A 14,667-nucleotide genomic window follows, 5' to 3' on the forward strand; every position below is an offset into this window, starting at 1 on the left:
TTTTTCCGCGTCTTCAACGCTAACGGTTTTTCGGGATCTTCTGCGATACTTAGTATCTTTCTGTTAATTAATTGCCACTGTTTCTCTCTTACGACTTGATTCTTCTCCGAAGATGTCGTCGAGGAAAACAGGCTTTAAACCATGTAGGTCTTGTGCCCGCATGATGTCCATCACTGACCCGCATAAGGATTGTTTGTGGTGTCTTGGTTCGAGTCACGACGTCAAGAACTGCAATTCCTGTTTTAAGATGAATCCGAAGGCGCTTCGAGAGCGTGAAGCTAAATTACTTTTGGCGAAGGTAAAACAGGATTCTGGACGATATTCGAGATCAACATCACGGAGATCGAAGTCGAAGCAAAGGTCTCGATCGAAGTCGGGATCGGCGTCGAGATCCAGAGCGGGTTCGAGATCTGGAGAGGAGTCGAGATCTAAAGCGAAGTCAAAATCCAGAGAAAGATCTAGGTCTAGATCTAAATCGGCTTCCGGTCACGCTTCGAGCTCCTCGAGGAGAAAGCATAAGAGGAGGAAGCACAGTTCGAAACATCATTCGGAGAAGGAATCCTCTGACTCGAAGAGAAGGTCTCACAAACATCGTGAAGACTTTGTCTCTCCTTCGCCTGCTTTATCAAAAGAAGGTTCTCCGGCTCCGGAGCCGGAGCCGGATCCGGATCCGATATCCTCGGAGCATGAAGAGGAAGAAGAGGTGATTCCTCAAGAACCGGCTCCAGCGGAGACTCCTGTGGACCCGGAAGGTCAGAGTGAGAATGTGTCGGGGCGGCCTCCATTGGAACATCCGGTAGGTCCGTACCCTCCCTTTCCTGGTCCTGGACAGGATCCCTCGCATTTTCTAAATGCGATGTTTGGAGTATATTCTAGGGCAATGTACCCCACTGGAGCGCCTGTTGGCCCCATGGGTCCATTATCGTACATTCTGGGTATTCCTCAGTCGTACGCCCGGCTCCATTTATGCCTTTCATGCCGGCGCCTCTTCCACCATGGCTCGGTACGGCTCCACCGAGGTCTTCGACTCCGCATGCGGCTTCGCCGACTCCGGATCGACCTCGCAGTCGAGATCAAGGTACCACACCTGTTCATGACTCTCGTCCTGCTGCTCCGGCTCCTCGATCGACGTCGGAACCGGCTCCGTCGGAGTCGTTACCGGATCCGTCGACTTCGATTCGATTGGAGTGGTCGAGGCGAAGAGCTCAGCGTCTTCTCGAGCAAAAAGATGATGAAAGTTCTGATGTGGAAGAAGGCGAGCTTCCTGATCATGATGATGATTTCGATGAGCTTCGGGATGCTAGTGGTCTGGAACTCTCTCCCGAGTGGGGTCTACCTTCGACTTCTGATGTTCCGTCTAGAGACGTGGCACCCTATCACGTGGTTATTAGGAAGGCTGCTGACCTTCTTAACTTAAAGCTGCCCACAGTGGAGTACAAGCCCAACATCCTCACTGAAGTCTTGCATTCTCCTTCTTCAATTGTTGAGCCTACACTGCCATTTACTGATGCCTTGACGGATCCAATAAAGGAGATTTGGAAGAGGCCATTATCTGCTCCTGCAGTTTCAAGAGTTATTGCAAGGCGCTATAGGGTGGCTCCTGATGACCCTGCATTTCTTTCTACGCATCCATCTCCGGAAAGTCTTGTGGTTCAGGCGGCTTGCTCTAATAGGGCTGCAGGCTCTTTCCCTCAAGTGCCAGCTGACAAAGAGTCCGAAGAAATTAGATCAGTCTGCGAAGAAGACTTTCTCTTCTGGGAGCATGGCTCTTAAGTCATCAAATGCAACTTGCCTTTTAGGTAGATATGTGCATGCGCTAATGGACTCAGTGAAGCAATTGTCATCAAAACTTCCTGAGGAGGATAAGAAGAACTTTAATGAAGTGGTCTCTGACACTCAGGCTGCGGCCCGCATGGTCATTCAGAGCGGCATGGACACTGTGGATTCTGTTGCTAGAATTATGGGTTCATCCATTGCGACCAGGAGAGCCGCATGGTTAAAGTCTTCTGATTTCTCTGCGGATGTGCAATCTACATTGCTGGACTTACCCTTTGAAGGAACTGGCCTTTTTGGTAAGAAGGCTGATGTAGCCTTGGAAAGGTTTAAGGACAGCCGTGCCACCGCAAGATCTTTGGGTCTGCAGATGAGAGGGTCGACGACTAGAAAATTCAAAGGATTTGGTAAATCTTCTTTTCGTCCCTTCAAGCAGGGCCAACAACAACAGCAGCAGCAGCAGCAGAACCCTCTATATAGATCCTATAGAGGTAGACAGAGGGGTCGTGGACGTGGACGTCAAGTCTCCTCTTCCTCCACTTCCTCCAATAATGCCCAACCCCCACCCGCATCAGCAAAGCAGCCCTAGATCCACCATTCTGGATCATGTAGGGCCAGTAGGGGGTCGGCTTACTCATTTTCTACGAGATTGGGAATCGGTTACATCAGATCTTTGGGTTCTCAATCTCGTAGAGAATGGGTATGCACTTCCTTTTCAGGAGTTCCCTCCCAATTACCCTCCTTGCCAAGGTTATTGTTCGGAGGACCGCCTGCTTCTCCTGCAGGAGGAAGTCCTGGCACTGTTTCGAAAGGGTGCAATAGAGGTGGTTCCAGAGCAGGAGAGGGGTCAAGGGTGCTACTCCCGGTATTTCTTGATTCCCAAGAAGTATGGCAGGCTTCGGCCTATCCTGGATCTCAGGATTTTGAACCTCTATCTCAAACAGGAGAAGTTCAAAATGCTCACCCTTGCTCAGGTTCTTCTGGCGCTGATGGAAGAAGACTGGATGGTGTCGATCGACTTGCAGGATGCTTATTTTCACATCCCAATCCTGAAGTCGCACAGGAAGTATCTCCGTTTTACGGTGGGATCGCAGCACTACCAGTTTGCGGTTCTTCCCTTTGGACTTACTACTGCGCCTCGAGTTTTCACCAAGGTGATGGCAGTGGTGGCTGCGCATCTCAGAAGGTCAGGGATTCCTGTATTCCCTTATCTAGACGACTGGCTGATCAAAGCAGAGTCGCCGGAGATGGTGCTCCATCATCTGCAAGAGACAACTCAGTTGTTACACAGGTTGGGTTTTTCGATAAACGTATCCAAGTCTCACCTGGTGCCCTCCCAGCGCAACCTGTTCATAGGTGCGGTACTGGACACTTCTGTATGTCGTGCATTCCCTCCACCTCAAAGGATTCACGACATTCAGGAGATGATTCCTTTATTCTACAATGGAGCGGTTGTTCCGGTCCTGAAGGTCCTTCGTCTGCTCGGTCTGATGGCTTCTTGCATTCTGTTGGTCAGTCATGCACGCTGGCACATGAGGGCACTCCAGTGGTGCCTCCGCAGGCAGTGGTATCAGCACAACGGAGATCTCAGGGAGTCAGTGAAGATCTCCAGAGAAGCTGCAGCGGATCTGTCTTGGTGGGGCGTGGAAGGCAATCTGTCGCAAGGAAAGCCTTTTCAACTTCCCCCATCGGTGGCCACAGTGATAACGGATGCATCCACTCTCAGGTGGGGTGCTCATCTGGGAGACCTGGAGGTCAAAGGTCTTTGGTCTCCGGAAGAAAGGTTATCTCACATCAACCTTCTGGAATTGAGGGCGATACGTTTGGCGCTCAAGGCCTTCCTCCCTTCCCTTCGCGGTCGTTCGGTTCAAGTCCTAACGGACAACACGACTGCGATGTGGTACATCAACAAGCAGGGAGGAGTAGGGTCGCAGTGTCTCTGCAGAGAGGCTCTGCGTCTCTGGTCCTGGGTTCAGGACCATCAGATTTGTCTGGTGGCAAATCATCTGGCCGGAGTTCTGAACGTTCGTGCAGACAGTCTCAGTCGGCAGTTCTCTGCCGACCACGAGTGGAGGCTTCACCCGGAGGTTGTTCACGACATCTTTCGGATGTGGGGGACTCCTCGGGTGGATCTATTTGCCACTCGCGAGAATGCTCACTGCCTTTCATTCTGCAGTCTCCAGTATCCGATGCAAGGAGCATTGGGGGACGCGTTTCAGTTGAGTTGGGGAGATCAACTCCTTTACGCGTTTCCTCCCATACCTTTGATTCCTCGGGTTCTGAGGAAGATTCGTCAAGACCGGGCCCAAGTCATATTGGTCGCTCCGGATTGGCCAAGAAGGGTGTGGTATTTGGACCTACTCCACCTCTCCTCTCACCCGCCGCTCCGTCTCCCTCACAGGGCAGACCTCCTCTCTCAGATGGAGGGGCAGGTTCTACACCCCCACCTCCAGACATTACACCTTCATGCCTGGAGATTGAACGGGGCAACTTGAGTTCTTTTTCTCTCCCTCACGAGGTGGTGGATGTCATTCTCTCTGCCAGGCGTGACACCACTAAGTCCATTTACTCCTATAGGTGGTCAAAATTTGTTTCTTGGTGCAGGGAGAGAGACGTTGACCCTTTGAAGGCTCATTTGTCTAATATTTTACAATTTGCCCTTTATCTGGCGCAGCAAGGTTTGGCTGTGGCCACGGTCAAGGGGTATCTTTCAGCCTTATCGGCGTTTCTATGTTTGCCGGATCAGCCATCTCTCTTTAAATCTCCGGTGGTTTTGAGATTCTTGAGGGGTCTCATAAATATGTTCCCTCCTACTCCTTTTGTTGTTCCTCATTGGGATTTGAATCTTGTGCTGACCTTTTTAATGGGTTCTCCCTTCGAACCCTTGCACAAGTGTCCATTGAGGCTTCTCTCTTTTAAAACGATCTTCCTCGTTGCAATCACCTCGGCAAGGAGGGTAAGTGAGCTTCAAGCTCTAAGTTCCAAGCCCCCATTCCTGACCATTCATGCTGAAAGGATGGTTCTCAGGACCAGGGCTGCTTTTCTGCCTAAGGTGGTGACTCCTTTCCATCTTGGGCAGTCCATTACCCTTCCTACCTTCTATCCTCCCCCTCACCCGTCTAAGGAGGAAGAGAGACTGCACCGTCTGGACCCTAAGAGGGCGGTGTCGTTCTATCTGGACAGGACTAAAGACTTCCGGATGGACGACCAGCTGTTTGTTGGTTTTGCTGGCTGCAAGAAGGGCAGAGCGGTGCACAAGCGCACACTTTCCAGGTGGATAATCCTGTGCATCAAGATCTGCTACTCCCTTGCTGGTAAGGACCCTCCTGAGGGTATTAGAGCACATTCTACTAGAGCAAAGTCTGCAACATCTGCTTTGTCTAGGGGTGTACCTGTTGAGGATATTTGCAAGGCCGCGACTTGGGCCTCCCTCCACACTTTCGCGAAGCATTACTGCTTGGATACCGAGGTGAGGAGGGATGGCCACTTCGCGCGCTCTGTCCTCCAAGACTTCCTGGTGTAGCAGAGTGGGCACCCTCCTCCGGGAGTGGGGACTGCTGTGGGAATCTATTCACAAGGTGAGGAATCCACACGGCAGATGTATCTATCAGAAGAACAAGTTACTTACCTTCGGTAACGCTTTTTCTGGTAGATACTATATCTGCCTGTGGATTCCTCACTGACCCACCCGCCTCCCCGTTGTCCACTCTGCTATACCTGGTCTTTCTGTATATATGGTTTATACTATTGATTTAGTTCTATATGTACTGTGTACATTGTATATTTGCATATTTGCTATCGTTGGTCCGTCCGTGTGCCTCGAAGGCACGGAAAAAAGGGCGGAACTGACGTCATCACGCCGGCGTGGGCCTGATATGGGGTCGGTGACGTCAGACGGAGTCGCGCGCGATGCCGTGCTCCTGTGACGTCGCCCACGTCGGCGTACTACGAAGAAAATTTCCGAACGTTGCTGACGCAAGGGGGATATTCACAAGGTGAGGAATCCACAGGCAGATATAGTATCTACCTGAAAAAGCGTTACCGAAGGTAAGTAACTTGTTCTTTTGTGCTCTTCTGGGAAATGGGACTGGAGACACATCCTGGGTTTGTACTCCAGGAGGGTGATGCTGCTAGCAAAGCATTAGCACATGCATGATTCCGTATCTCAAACTGGTACCACAGACAGTAGCTAAGAGAGCCTCCATAAATATGTCAATATAGGCAGACATGCAAGGTGTGTGGAGAGGAACAGTTTGGCAAACAACCCTAGCAGTCCTTGAGCCAGGCTCTGTTAAAAAAAGCAATTAATTGCATAGCCTATTCTGACAATGTTGTTCAACCTCAACAGTCATTGAACTTTAGCAGTATTTGAAGTGGCAATCACAACCAGTGTCCTGATTCAATAGACACGACCCCATGCAATAAGTGCTAGTGCTGAGCACCGGAAACCAGTGGCACAAATTAAGCAGAACAGCAGAATTGTGTGAGTGTGCAGGGTGAGTAGTGTGTGAGTATGCAGGGTGAGCAGTGTGTGAGTATGTAGGGTGAGCAATGTGTGAGTATGCAGGGCGAGCAGTGTGTGAGTGTGCAGGGTGAGCAGTGTGTGAGTATGCAGGGTGAGCAGTACATGGGTGTCCAGGGCCAGCAGTGTGTGAGTGTGCACGCTTTCTCCGGGCACAAACACCACCAGCCGTCCGTGCACGCTTTCACCAAGCACAAACACCACCAGCTGTCAGTGCACGCTTTCACTAGGCACAAACACCACCATCCGTCACTGCACGCTTTCACCAGGCACACACACACCACCAGCCGTCAGTGCACGCTTTCACCAGGCACACACCACCAGCCGTCAGTGCATGCTTCCACCAGGCACACACACCACCAGCCATCAGTACACACATCAATTGTTAACGCATCCACAATTAACTATTGTAGCAATCGCAGTATTGCAAACTTTACTTTTTAACATAATCATCTAAAGCTCAGCATGCCACCATTGCTACAATTCCAATCCAACCCACATAATTCCACTACACACCACATGCATACACTCCATAACACATGGCGAAAAGACATTGCTATTTACAATGCCATTTGCTCTAACTCAAATAAATCCGAGACCTATTGCATTTCCAATGCTTGTTTTACCCTGATATGGGTTTTTGGAGGGTAGATGCTCATTTGCTGGGCCTCAGACGTGGTTTTAAGCATTCCATTTCATTGCCTGCATGTACATGTGCTGGCCAGAACACAGGAGAAGGTGATCCTGACTGTCTCTTATTTCAGTTGGCAAATATGATGCACGCTTCTTAGACTTAAAGCCCTTCATCTCCCTCTTGGGTCTCACCTTCTCAACAAAAAAAGTAATTTAACTTTGCATGGTGGCTTGGATATTGGCAGGTAAGGTGTGCTAAGGAGGGGTTCCTCCAGGGAAGTAGCTTTAGACATTCAAACCTTAGGCTGTATATTGTCATTAAAACCATTTCGCTACATGGTTTAGGACAAATTAGTTGCATTATAGGTCAGATATTCTGACCTTCCTGAGCGATGGAATCCCATGGCTGATATGTCTGTTCACTGAGTGGTCAGTCTGGTTTGCATTATATTCATTTGTTATTGTATGTATATCATTTAGTAGTGTGTGAATTAAAGAACTTTTTTATTTCTAAACTTGAAAGCTTTGAAAGGCCATTGATCTATAAAGTGTTATTATGTGTTTAACGAAGTTCTGAGTTTTTACTCCACTCTACCTCACTGAGTTAGCTTTCGACAACTATGCTCTCTACTCGGAGAGTCAAATAGGAAAGGATGTGCAAGGTGATCAGTGGCGGTGCAATAGTAAGATGCCCCAAGGGTCCAGAGTAAAAGACTCTAAGGTCCACAACTGGAGCTAAGTAATTGCCCCATGACCCTACCCTTGCCAGAACAGTTCCATAGTGTCTGTCACCTTACACTATATTCAGTACCTCAATTGCAAATAATGCAATGGGGCTGACGAGATAATATACAAATATCTCTGTTTTTATTACAAAAATACATTTTACTAAATGTGGTTGACACAAAATAATCAGGTAACATAATCAAAGTTTCGAAACCCGGGATAAAAAATTGAAAGATTATTGTGATTTGCGCCATATCTAATTTTTTTTTTTGTAAAATGTGTTTTTATTCATATCTAATTTTTACTCTACAGGAGGCCTCTATACTTTTGTTCAACAGTCTTTTGGTCTTTGTTTTCTGTTTATAAACTTTGATTATGTTACCGGTTTATTTTCTTCATCATATCGCCATTGAGCAAGCTCACTAATTGCCTAGAACTGAGTCTTGTACACGTTTTCACACTTGCATACAGAGCAGTAAATGTCCTGGCTCCCACTATCTCTCTAGCATCATTACGACAACTAATCCACATAGCAAAAAGGAAGCTTATATTACTAATCTACTAACTATTTAACTTTAATTTTTGTTCCAGGGTAGTGTGCTACTCGCCGCAAAGTGTTAACGCCTCGTCAGGGACAGTAAATGCTATATAAATTCAATTTACTAATCAATCCTATCTCTGTACACACCTTCTCAAAACCTACAATACGCCAATCTCAGCTTTGTGGCCAAACCTCAACCAATGTACGCCACTATTTTCACACCTTTTATGCTTTTGTGACTCCTTACCACATCCAGTCCACTCGTTAGTAGAGTCTAAATCCGCACTGAACAATCACCTAGCTTAACTTCAAAGAAGATGGTGATAAATCCCCCGCCATACTGTGACTATCTATATTGCACACCTGCATTGTTATACTAGGTCATAGGTCACAGCTGTATTTAAATTTCAGTTGTCCCCAGTTATACCCCCATATAACTTGTGCAACCAACATGTACAACAGCCGTTACATTGCTTAAACTATATGAATGCCCCATCCTCGCTGATCTGCTCTCATAGTTGCTTTGTACAAAAAAATTAATAAATTCAGCGCCCTATTTGGCATATAATTAAAGTTTGGAAATTGGCCAAAATCAAGTGGGGTCCTTTTGTTTTGTTCAAGACGTGCCTCTTTCGTCATTTTTGTTGGAGTTTACGTCTTCAATAAAGATGCTGGTAAGAGAAATTGGGGAGGGCTGCTGTGGGTGAGGTCAGAGACGTTATTGCTAAAATATTGCTGGGCCTGACTGTCTATGGATGAGGTGGAATGTGATCTTTGATTTATTGACCACAAAGTGGCAGCTGAGCAGTTTCAGTGACAGTAGGGAGGGTTGTTGGATGCACAGCCATCTATCTATACCCACATACAGCCTAATCCAGTCTTCAGTGAACAGAAGCTGTCTGATTTATTAACCCTACATTTGCTCTACTCAGTTTCACATCTGTGGTGAGAACTCGTAAGATTAAACAATAAAGGAAAATCACAATTTTTAAGCACATTTTACATTGTGTGTGCAGTGGTTTGACATGAAATTTGTGTCTTTTCAGATGAACTCAGCGTGAACGGTCAGTACCAGTGTCTAGCAGAATTGTCGACAAAACCAGTTATTATTTGTCATGGAACTGGAATCTCCTGTGGTAACGCTCACAATGGTGCTGCCCATAATGCATTGCAATATTTAAAAATTATGGTGTTAAGAAAATGAAGTTCAAGCAAATACAACAGAATCCTTGAAAAACGACGCCATTCAAAATGTTTCCCGGTTGACCGTTTTTGAATTAGTGAGGGTTTGTTTGTGATGTGCAGAGTATGTATTCGGTAGAAAGAATAATGCGTATGTAATTATGTTACCAAAATGTAACGGTTAACTTGGCCATCGTATTTAGTATCATTAGGGATTAATGTATCGAATGATTCTCTTAATTGAACTCAGTATGACGTACATAAGTAACAAGTACTCGAGCATTGAAATGACCCCCATTTATGAAATATTTAATCAGTCGTGCAGCTACTTGCAGAGCAAAAACGTATGAAAACCTTTTTGAAGGAAGTACTATACACTTGTCACTATAATAATGTCTTTAATTGAAATAGAAAAACAACTTTAAAAAAATAGCAATTATACATTTTACCCCCTTGTTTGTACTTTTCCATTTTATTTACCGTTATAGTTAATTATAAACTGTGGCCTTTTAAAAGTATGTAAGACACATGGAACTGCAGAAGAGAGGGTTTTTTCCTCTCAGTCTATTAATTGCGTGTTGCCATTCTCTAATAAATTGTTTTCGATAAGGTTTGTTTATTTCAGTTTTTTAAACTGTTACTGATCAGGAGATCAGGTTTTGCGTTGTGACACTGCATCATAGGCGTTGTTTGAAGTTTAACTGTCACATTTCAGAGCAACTAGGTGCTTCTGGTGAAAGTTTCTGTACAATACGCTATCTCATGGATCAAAGACCCAACCTTGGTCTATAACATATCCTCGTTGACCCAATATCAAGGTTTGCCTTACTCGTGTAAACGCTGTTTCTAATCTGTTATATTTCCAACTACGACTCTTGTGAGGCTGCTGCATGTATTCTCTTACTGATCCGCGAGGAACTGGATGCCTAATGAATTGCAGTTTAGGTCACATTCATATTTCTCGTTCAGAAAGTGGATAGGCACCAAATACCGCTGGCAACGCAGAGAAATCCAAGAGCCAGCAGAACAAACCTTGAATGGCATCGATGAAGCAACTGTTGTAAATCTTACTGACATTGCTTTGACCAACAAAGAGAGGAATATCTTAAAGCTTGGACTTTCATACTGTCCTCCGGCAGATATGAACTATGTTCAAACTAGAGTGGATATCTTTAAATTTACACAAACTTTTAAACTGAAAAAATATTTTGCTGTATCACAAAAACAAGCACATAAATTTCATAGAAAAGATACTGATCAACAACAGAGAAACCTATCAGTGGATGATCTGAATTTAATGTTGGACTTAAGAGATCTTGAAAGCGAAGCCAGTGGTGAGAGAGTACAAGAAAGACAACCCATCCTTGATAATGCATTAGAAGTAGCACAACAACAAGGAGTGAGTTATGACAGTGAAGCCCCCACTAGCTTCAGGCCTGCTTCAAAATTTGTACACAGTGGACATCTACAATGACCTTGTGGTAAATGATTTGAAAAATCCGTACAAAAAGACAAGTGAGAGAAAGAAGAAAGCTACGACACAGAAAGAAAAGATTATTTTGCTGTGGTAAATATACTAGCACACAATGAAAATTATTTAGTGTGCAATGCTGATAAAGGTGGGAACGTGGTGCTATGGAGTAAAACACAGTACTTAAATGAAGTGCATAAACAATCGAGCCAATTATGTTACGATGAAATCAGAAATCATAATTGAGTCACTGTCTTTTTAATACGCAGTTACAAGAATGGTCCAATCGATGTTTAATAAGTAATGAAGAACTGATGTTTTTGAAAATCAATAGCCCAGTAACTCCAAAAGTTCATAAAAACCCTGAAAATCCCCCAGGTCGCCCCATAATTTCTGCCATTGGCAGTGCCTTTGAGAGCACGTCAAAATATGTAGATTCTTTCCTCTGTCCGTTTGTCAAATTGTCTTCCTACACACAAGATACAGGAGACTTCTTAAGAAAAGTTTATGATATTCCCTGGGAAGACAACTTCCTTTTGGTCACTATAGATGTCTGCACACTGTACACCAGTATTAGGCACGAAGACTGACTTAATACCATTAAATACTTCTTAGGGAAACGTCCAGTCAAGTTATGGTCACACACTCAAATGTTAATAACTATGATAACTGTGTGTCTCAAAAACAATTTCTTCTTATTTAATGGAGACTTATTTCACCAGGTATGTGGGACAGTGATGGGAACCTGCTATGCCCCCAGCTATGTGAATCTGCATATGGGCTGGTGGGAGGAGCAGGTGGTCCAGATGCTATAACACAGGGAATGGCGGGAAAATATAATGCACTGAGCCGTTACATTGACGACTTGTTCATCGTATGGAAAGGCACTGAAAAAGAAGTTAAAAGCTTCATAAAGAAGTTGCAGATTAATAATCTTAATCTGAAATTCACCAGCACCGTGAGTGCAACTGAGGTCAACTTCCTTGATTTAACAGTGTACATACATGCAGGGAAACTGGATACCAAGCTTTTTCGTAAGCCAACTGCTGGCAACACGTTGCGACATGCAACAAGTTTTTACCTGCAGAACCTAATTAGAAGCATTCCATATGGGGAGTGTCTTTGTACAATGAGGAACTGCAGCAATAAAGAGAAGCTTGAGGAAGAACTATGTTCTCTAAAAGAGCGCTTAACTAAAGGACACTCACAAACTTGTATTAAATCTGCTATCTTTAAAGCAAGGAAACAAACTAGGGAAGAAATTCTCTTCACCAAAAAAGATAAACAAACTAATTCTACTGAAACTAGTGGTAATCAATGTTGAATGATTACAGCCTACAACAACCAGAATGACAACTTGAGAAGAAGTTTGTGCAAACATTGGCACATAACACGTAATGATCCTATTCTGGGGAAAATAGTCCAACGGAAACCACAAATAACTTTTAGACGAGCCAAGTCATTGCATCAAAGTCTGGTCAGCAACCAGTTGCCATCTATTTTAGCAAAGGCAACAGGTTCTAGTTGGTTGAGCAGAAAGGATGGTTTCATCAAATGCACTAAATGTAAAGCATGTTCTCATGGCGTTAACACTCCTACATATCAGTCGAATGTATCTAGTCATGTAAAGAAAAACAAAGGTCAATTTTCCTGCAAGACGGATTTTGCTGTATACGTGCTCCAGTGCCCTTGTGGCCTGAGGTACGTGGGCAGCACTATCTTACCGGTTCATAAAAGAGTGCTACAGCACTTCACAGCAATTAAGGGCGGTGACAAAACCTCCCCTGTTGCGAGACATTTTGAACAGAGTCACAATAAAAATACAGAAGGTCTCACATATTTTGTAATTGATGCTGTCGCTGCTAATAAGAGGGGTGGTGATAGGATGAAAAAATGGAGAAGTTTAGAATCATGCTACATCATTGAACTCAATACTAAGCACTCTGAAGGTCTGAATGTGGAAGAAGACTTTTATACTCCTCTGTAAAAATGAAACGCTGCAGTCTCTTCTTGTGTTTTTAACCTATTTTTGTTAGTTTTGGTATAATTTCAACACAAGCACGTTATTGTTTTAATTTTGACAGACCAGCAAGAATAATGCCAGCATATAACAACAAGGGAGCCCACTGGGGCAAAATACCATCAATTTTGAAATTCGGGAAAGACAGCGCATTTTCAATACCTATTTTTAACCCACTAGGGATGATTTATGTATCTGCCGTAAACAATAGATTTGCGTAGATAAACATTGTCCCAGGTAGAGAAGACACCTGTTAGTGCTCCAAGTGTTTGCGCTATGCGGTATTTTACCGAAAATAGGCATTACACGAGAAGTGTGTGATGAAAAGAATTTAAAATGATATTACTTGATGCGTGACGTCGTAATGAATTACATAATACTGGTTAAACCGTTCGTGTGTGATTAAGCTGCGATATGGTACACATTATGTTTCAAAGAGATGAAAGTTCTGATTCAATTCTGTAATCTTTCCTGATAAACTACGAGTCTGTCTTCTTTCTTTATTGCACTTGTTGTTCCCACGTGACCAGTTCACAAACGGGATGTTTAAAAAGGTGAAACAAACTTTATCAAACTGTTAGTGAGCAAGCCTGCTGTGCAGTCAAAACATGTCTGACATTAGCAGACATTTGGATGACATAAGATTGACATCAAAGACACAGCGTCGTCTTCCTTACTTTGTGAGGCTGTGACACTATATATATATATATATATATACATATATATATATATATACATATATACACACACACCCAACAAACGCTGTTCTTACCTAAAAAAGGACAGCATTCCATCGACTCCCAAGATTTACAAGACAGTGTTTTTTATTAGTATGGGGGTGTGTGTATGTGTGTACATGGATTTTACAGAATATATTGTGTGTGTGTGTGTGTGTGTATATATATATATATATATATATATATATATATATATATATATATATATGATTCAACAAGTTGCCCTTGAGCTTCAAGAGGGCACACAATGCTGTCCCCACCATCCGGTCTGTGCAGCTCGCTATTCTTGCATTCATTTCTTTCTTCCATGGCCGACGCGTTTCGAGGCTAAACGCCTCTTAATCATGGGCTGCTACACAGAGGCATCGAGGACTCACCAGTGTTATTTTCATTCCTAATTTATTGAAAATACCGACCTCAGTGGGCGTGGCACACAATGAACGCCGGATGGCATGATGGTAGTTGTGGTCCAAAAAAGGTGAGTATTTAATATTCGCCTTAAGTAGGCTCAATCCCCTTGTGTCTTTTTAGGCGCAAATAAATCCTTTAGTAGGCAGGGATGTCGGGAATGGGGGCTGATTTACATTCGGAACAGCATGCTTCATGGAGAGAAATGGTTGCAAGAATAGCGAGCTGCACAGAACGGATGGTGGGGACAGCATTGTGTGCCCTCTTGAAGCTCAAGGGCAACTTGTTAAGATATATATATATCACTCCAGATAAAAAAAAGGCAGATCTTGCTTGAACTCTAAAAAAAGAAGAAAAAAACATAACCTCTAGAATGTTCTACTATTTGGTCAAAACTTAAAAAGAACAGCCTCAAACCCAATGTTTTATTTGAGATCTTTAAGAAAAATAATCCATTGTGGAGTACAGACCATTAAAGGCTAAAGGGGCTATTTGGAGCTGTATACTGTACCTCAGTGCACATCCAGGAGGACAAATGTGATATCTTTTAAAGCATTTAAAGAACTGACTAGAATTTAATTCAACAATAGTAACTTAAATGTTTTTCTGTAGTACTCTCTGGTTGATGCAAGATAAGAGCTAATGGGACCCAGT

The 14,667-nt window shown here is 44.1% G+C and overlaps 1 protein-coding gene across 3 annotated transcripts in view; it reads left to right on the forward strand.

Annotated features, from left to right (window-relative positions):
• Nucleotides 1-9,986, forward strand: part of PRKRA (protein activator of interferon induced protein kinase EIF2AK2) — a 152,567-nt gene extending 142,581 nt beyond the window's left edge. For all 3 annotated transcript variants that reach the window (XM_078681505.1, XM_078681504.1, XM_078681502.1), the window contains one exon: nt 9,242-9,986. Coding sequence is in view for 1 of the 3 variants with exons in the window: in XM_078681502.1 (XP_078537628.1) it covers nt 9,242-9,399 (158 nt within the window). In the remaining 2 variants the exon portion in view is untranslated. The remainder of the gene's footprint in view (nt 1-9,241) is intronic.
• The last annotated feature ends 4,681 nt before the right edge of the window (nt 9,987-14,667 follow it).

This window comes from Lissotriton helveticus, chromosome 3_1 (assembly GCF_964261635.1).
Source record: "Lissotriton helveticus chromosome 3_1, aLisHel1.1, whole genome shotgun sequence".
NCBI lineage: Eukaryota > Metazoa > Chordata > Amphibia > Caudata > Salamandridae > Lissotriton > Lissotriton helveticus.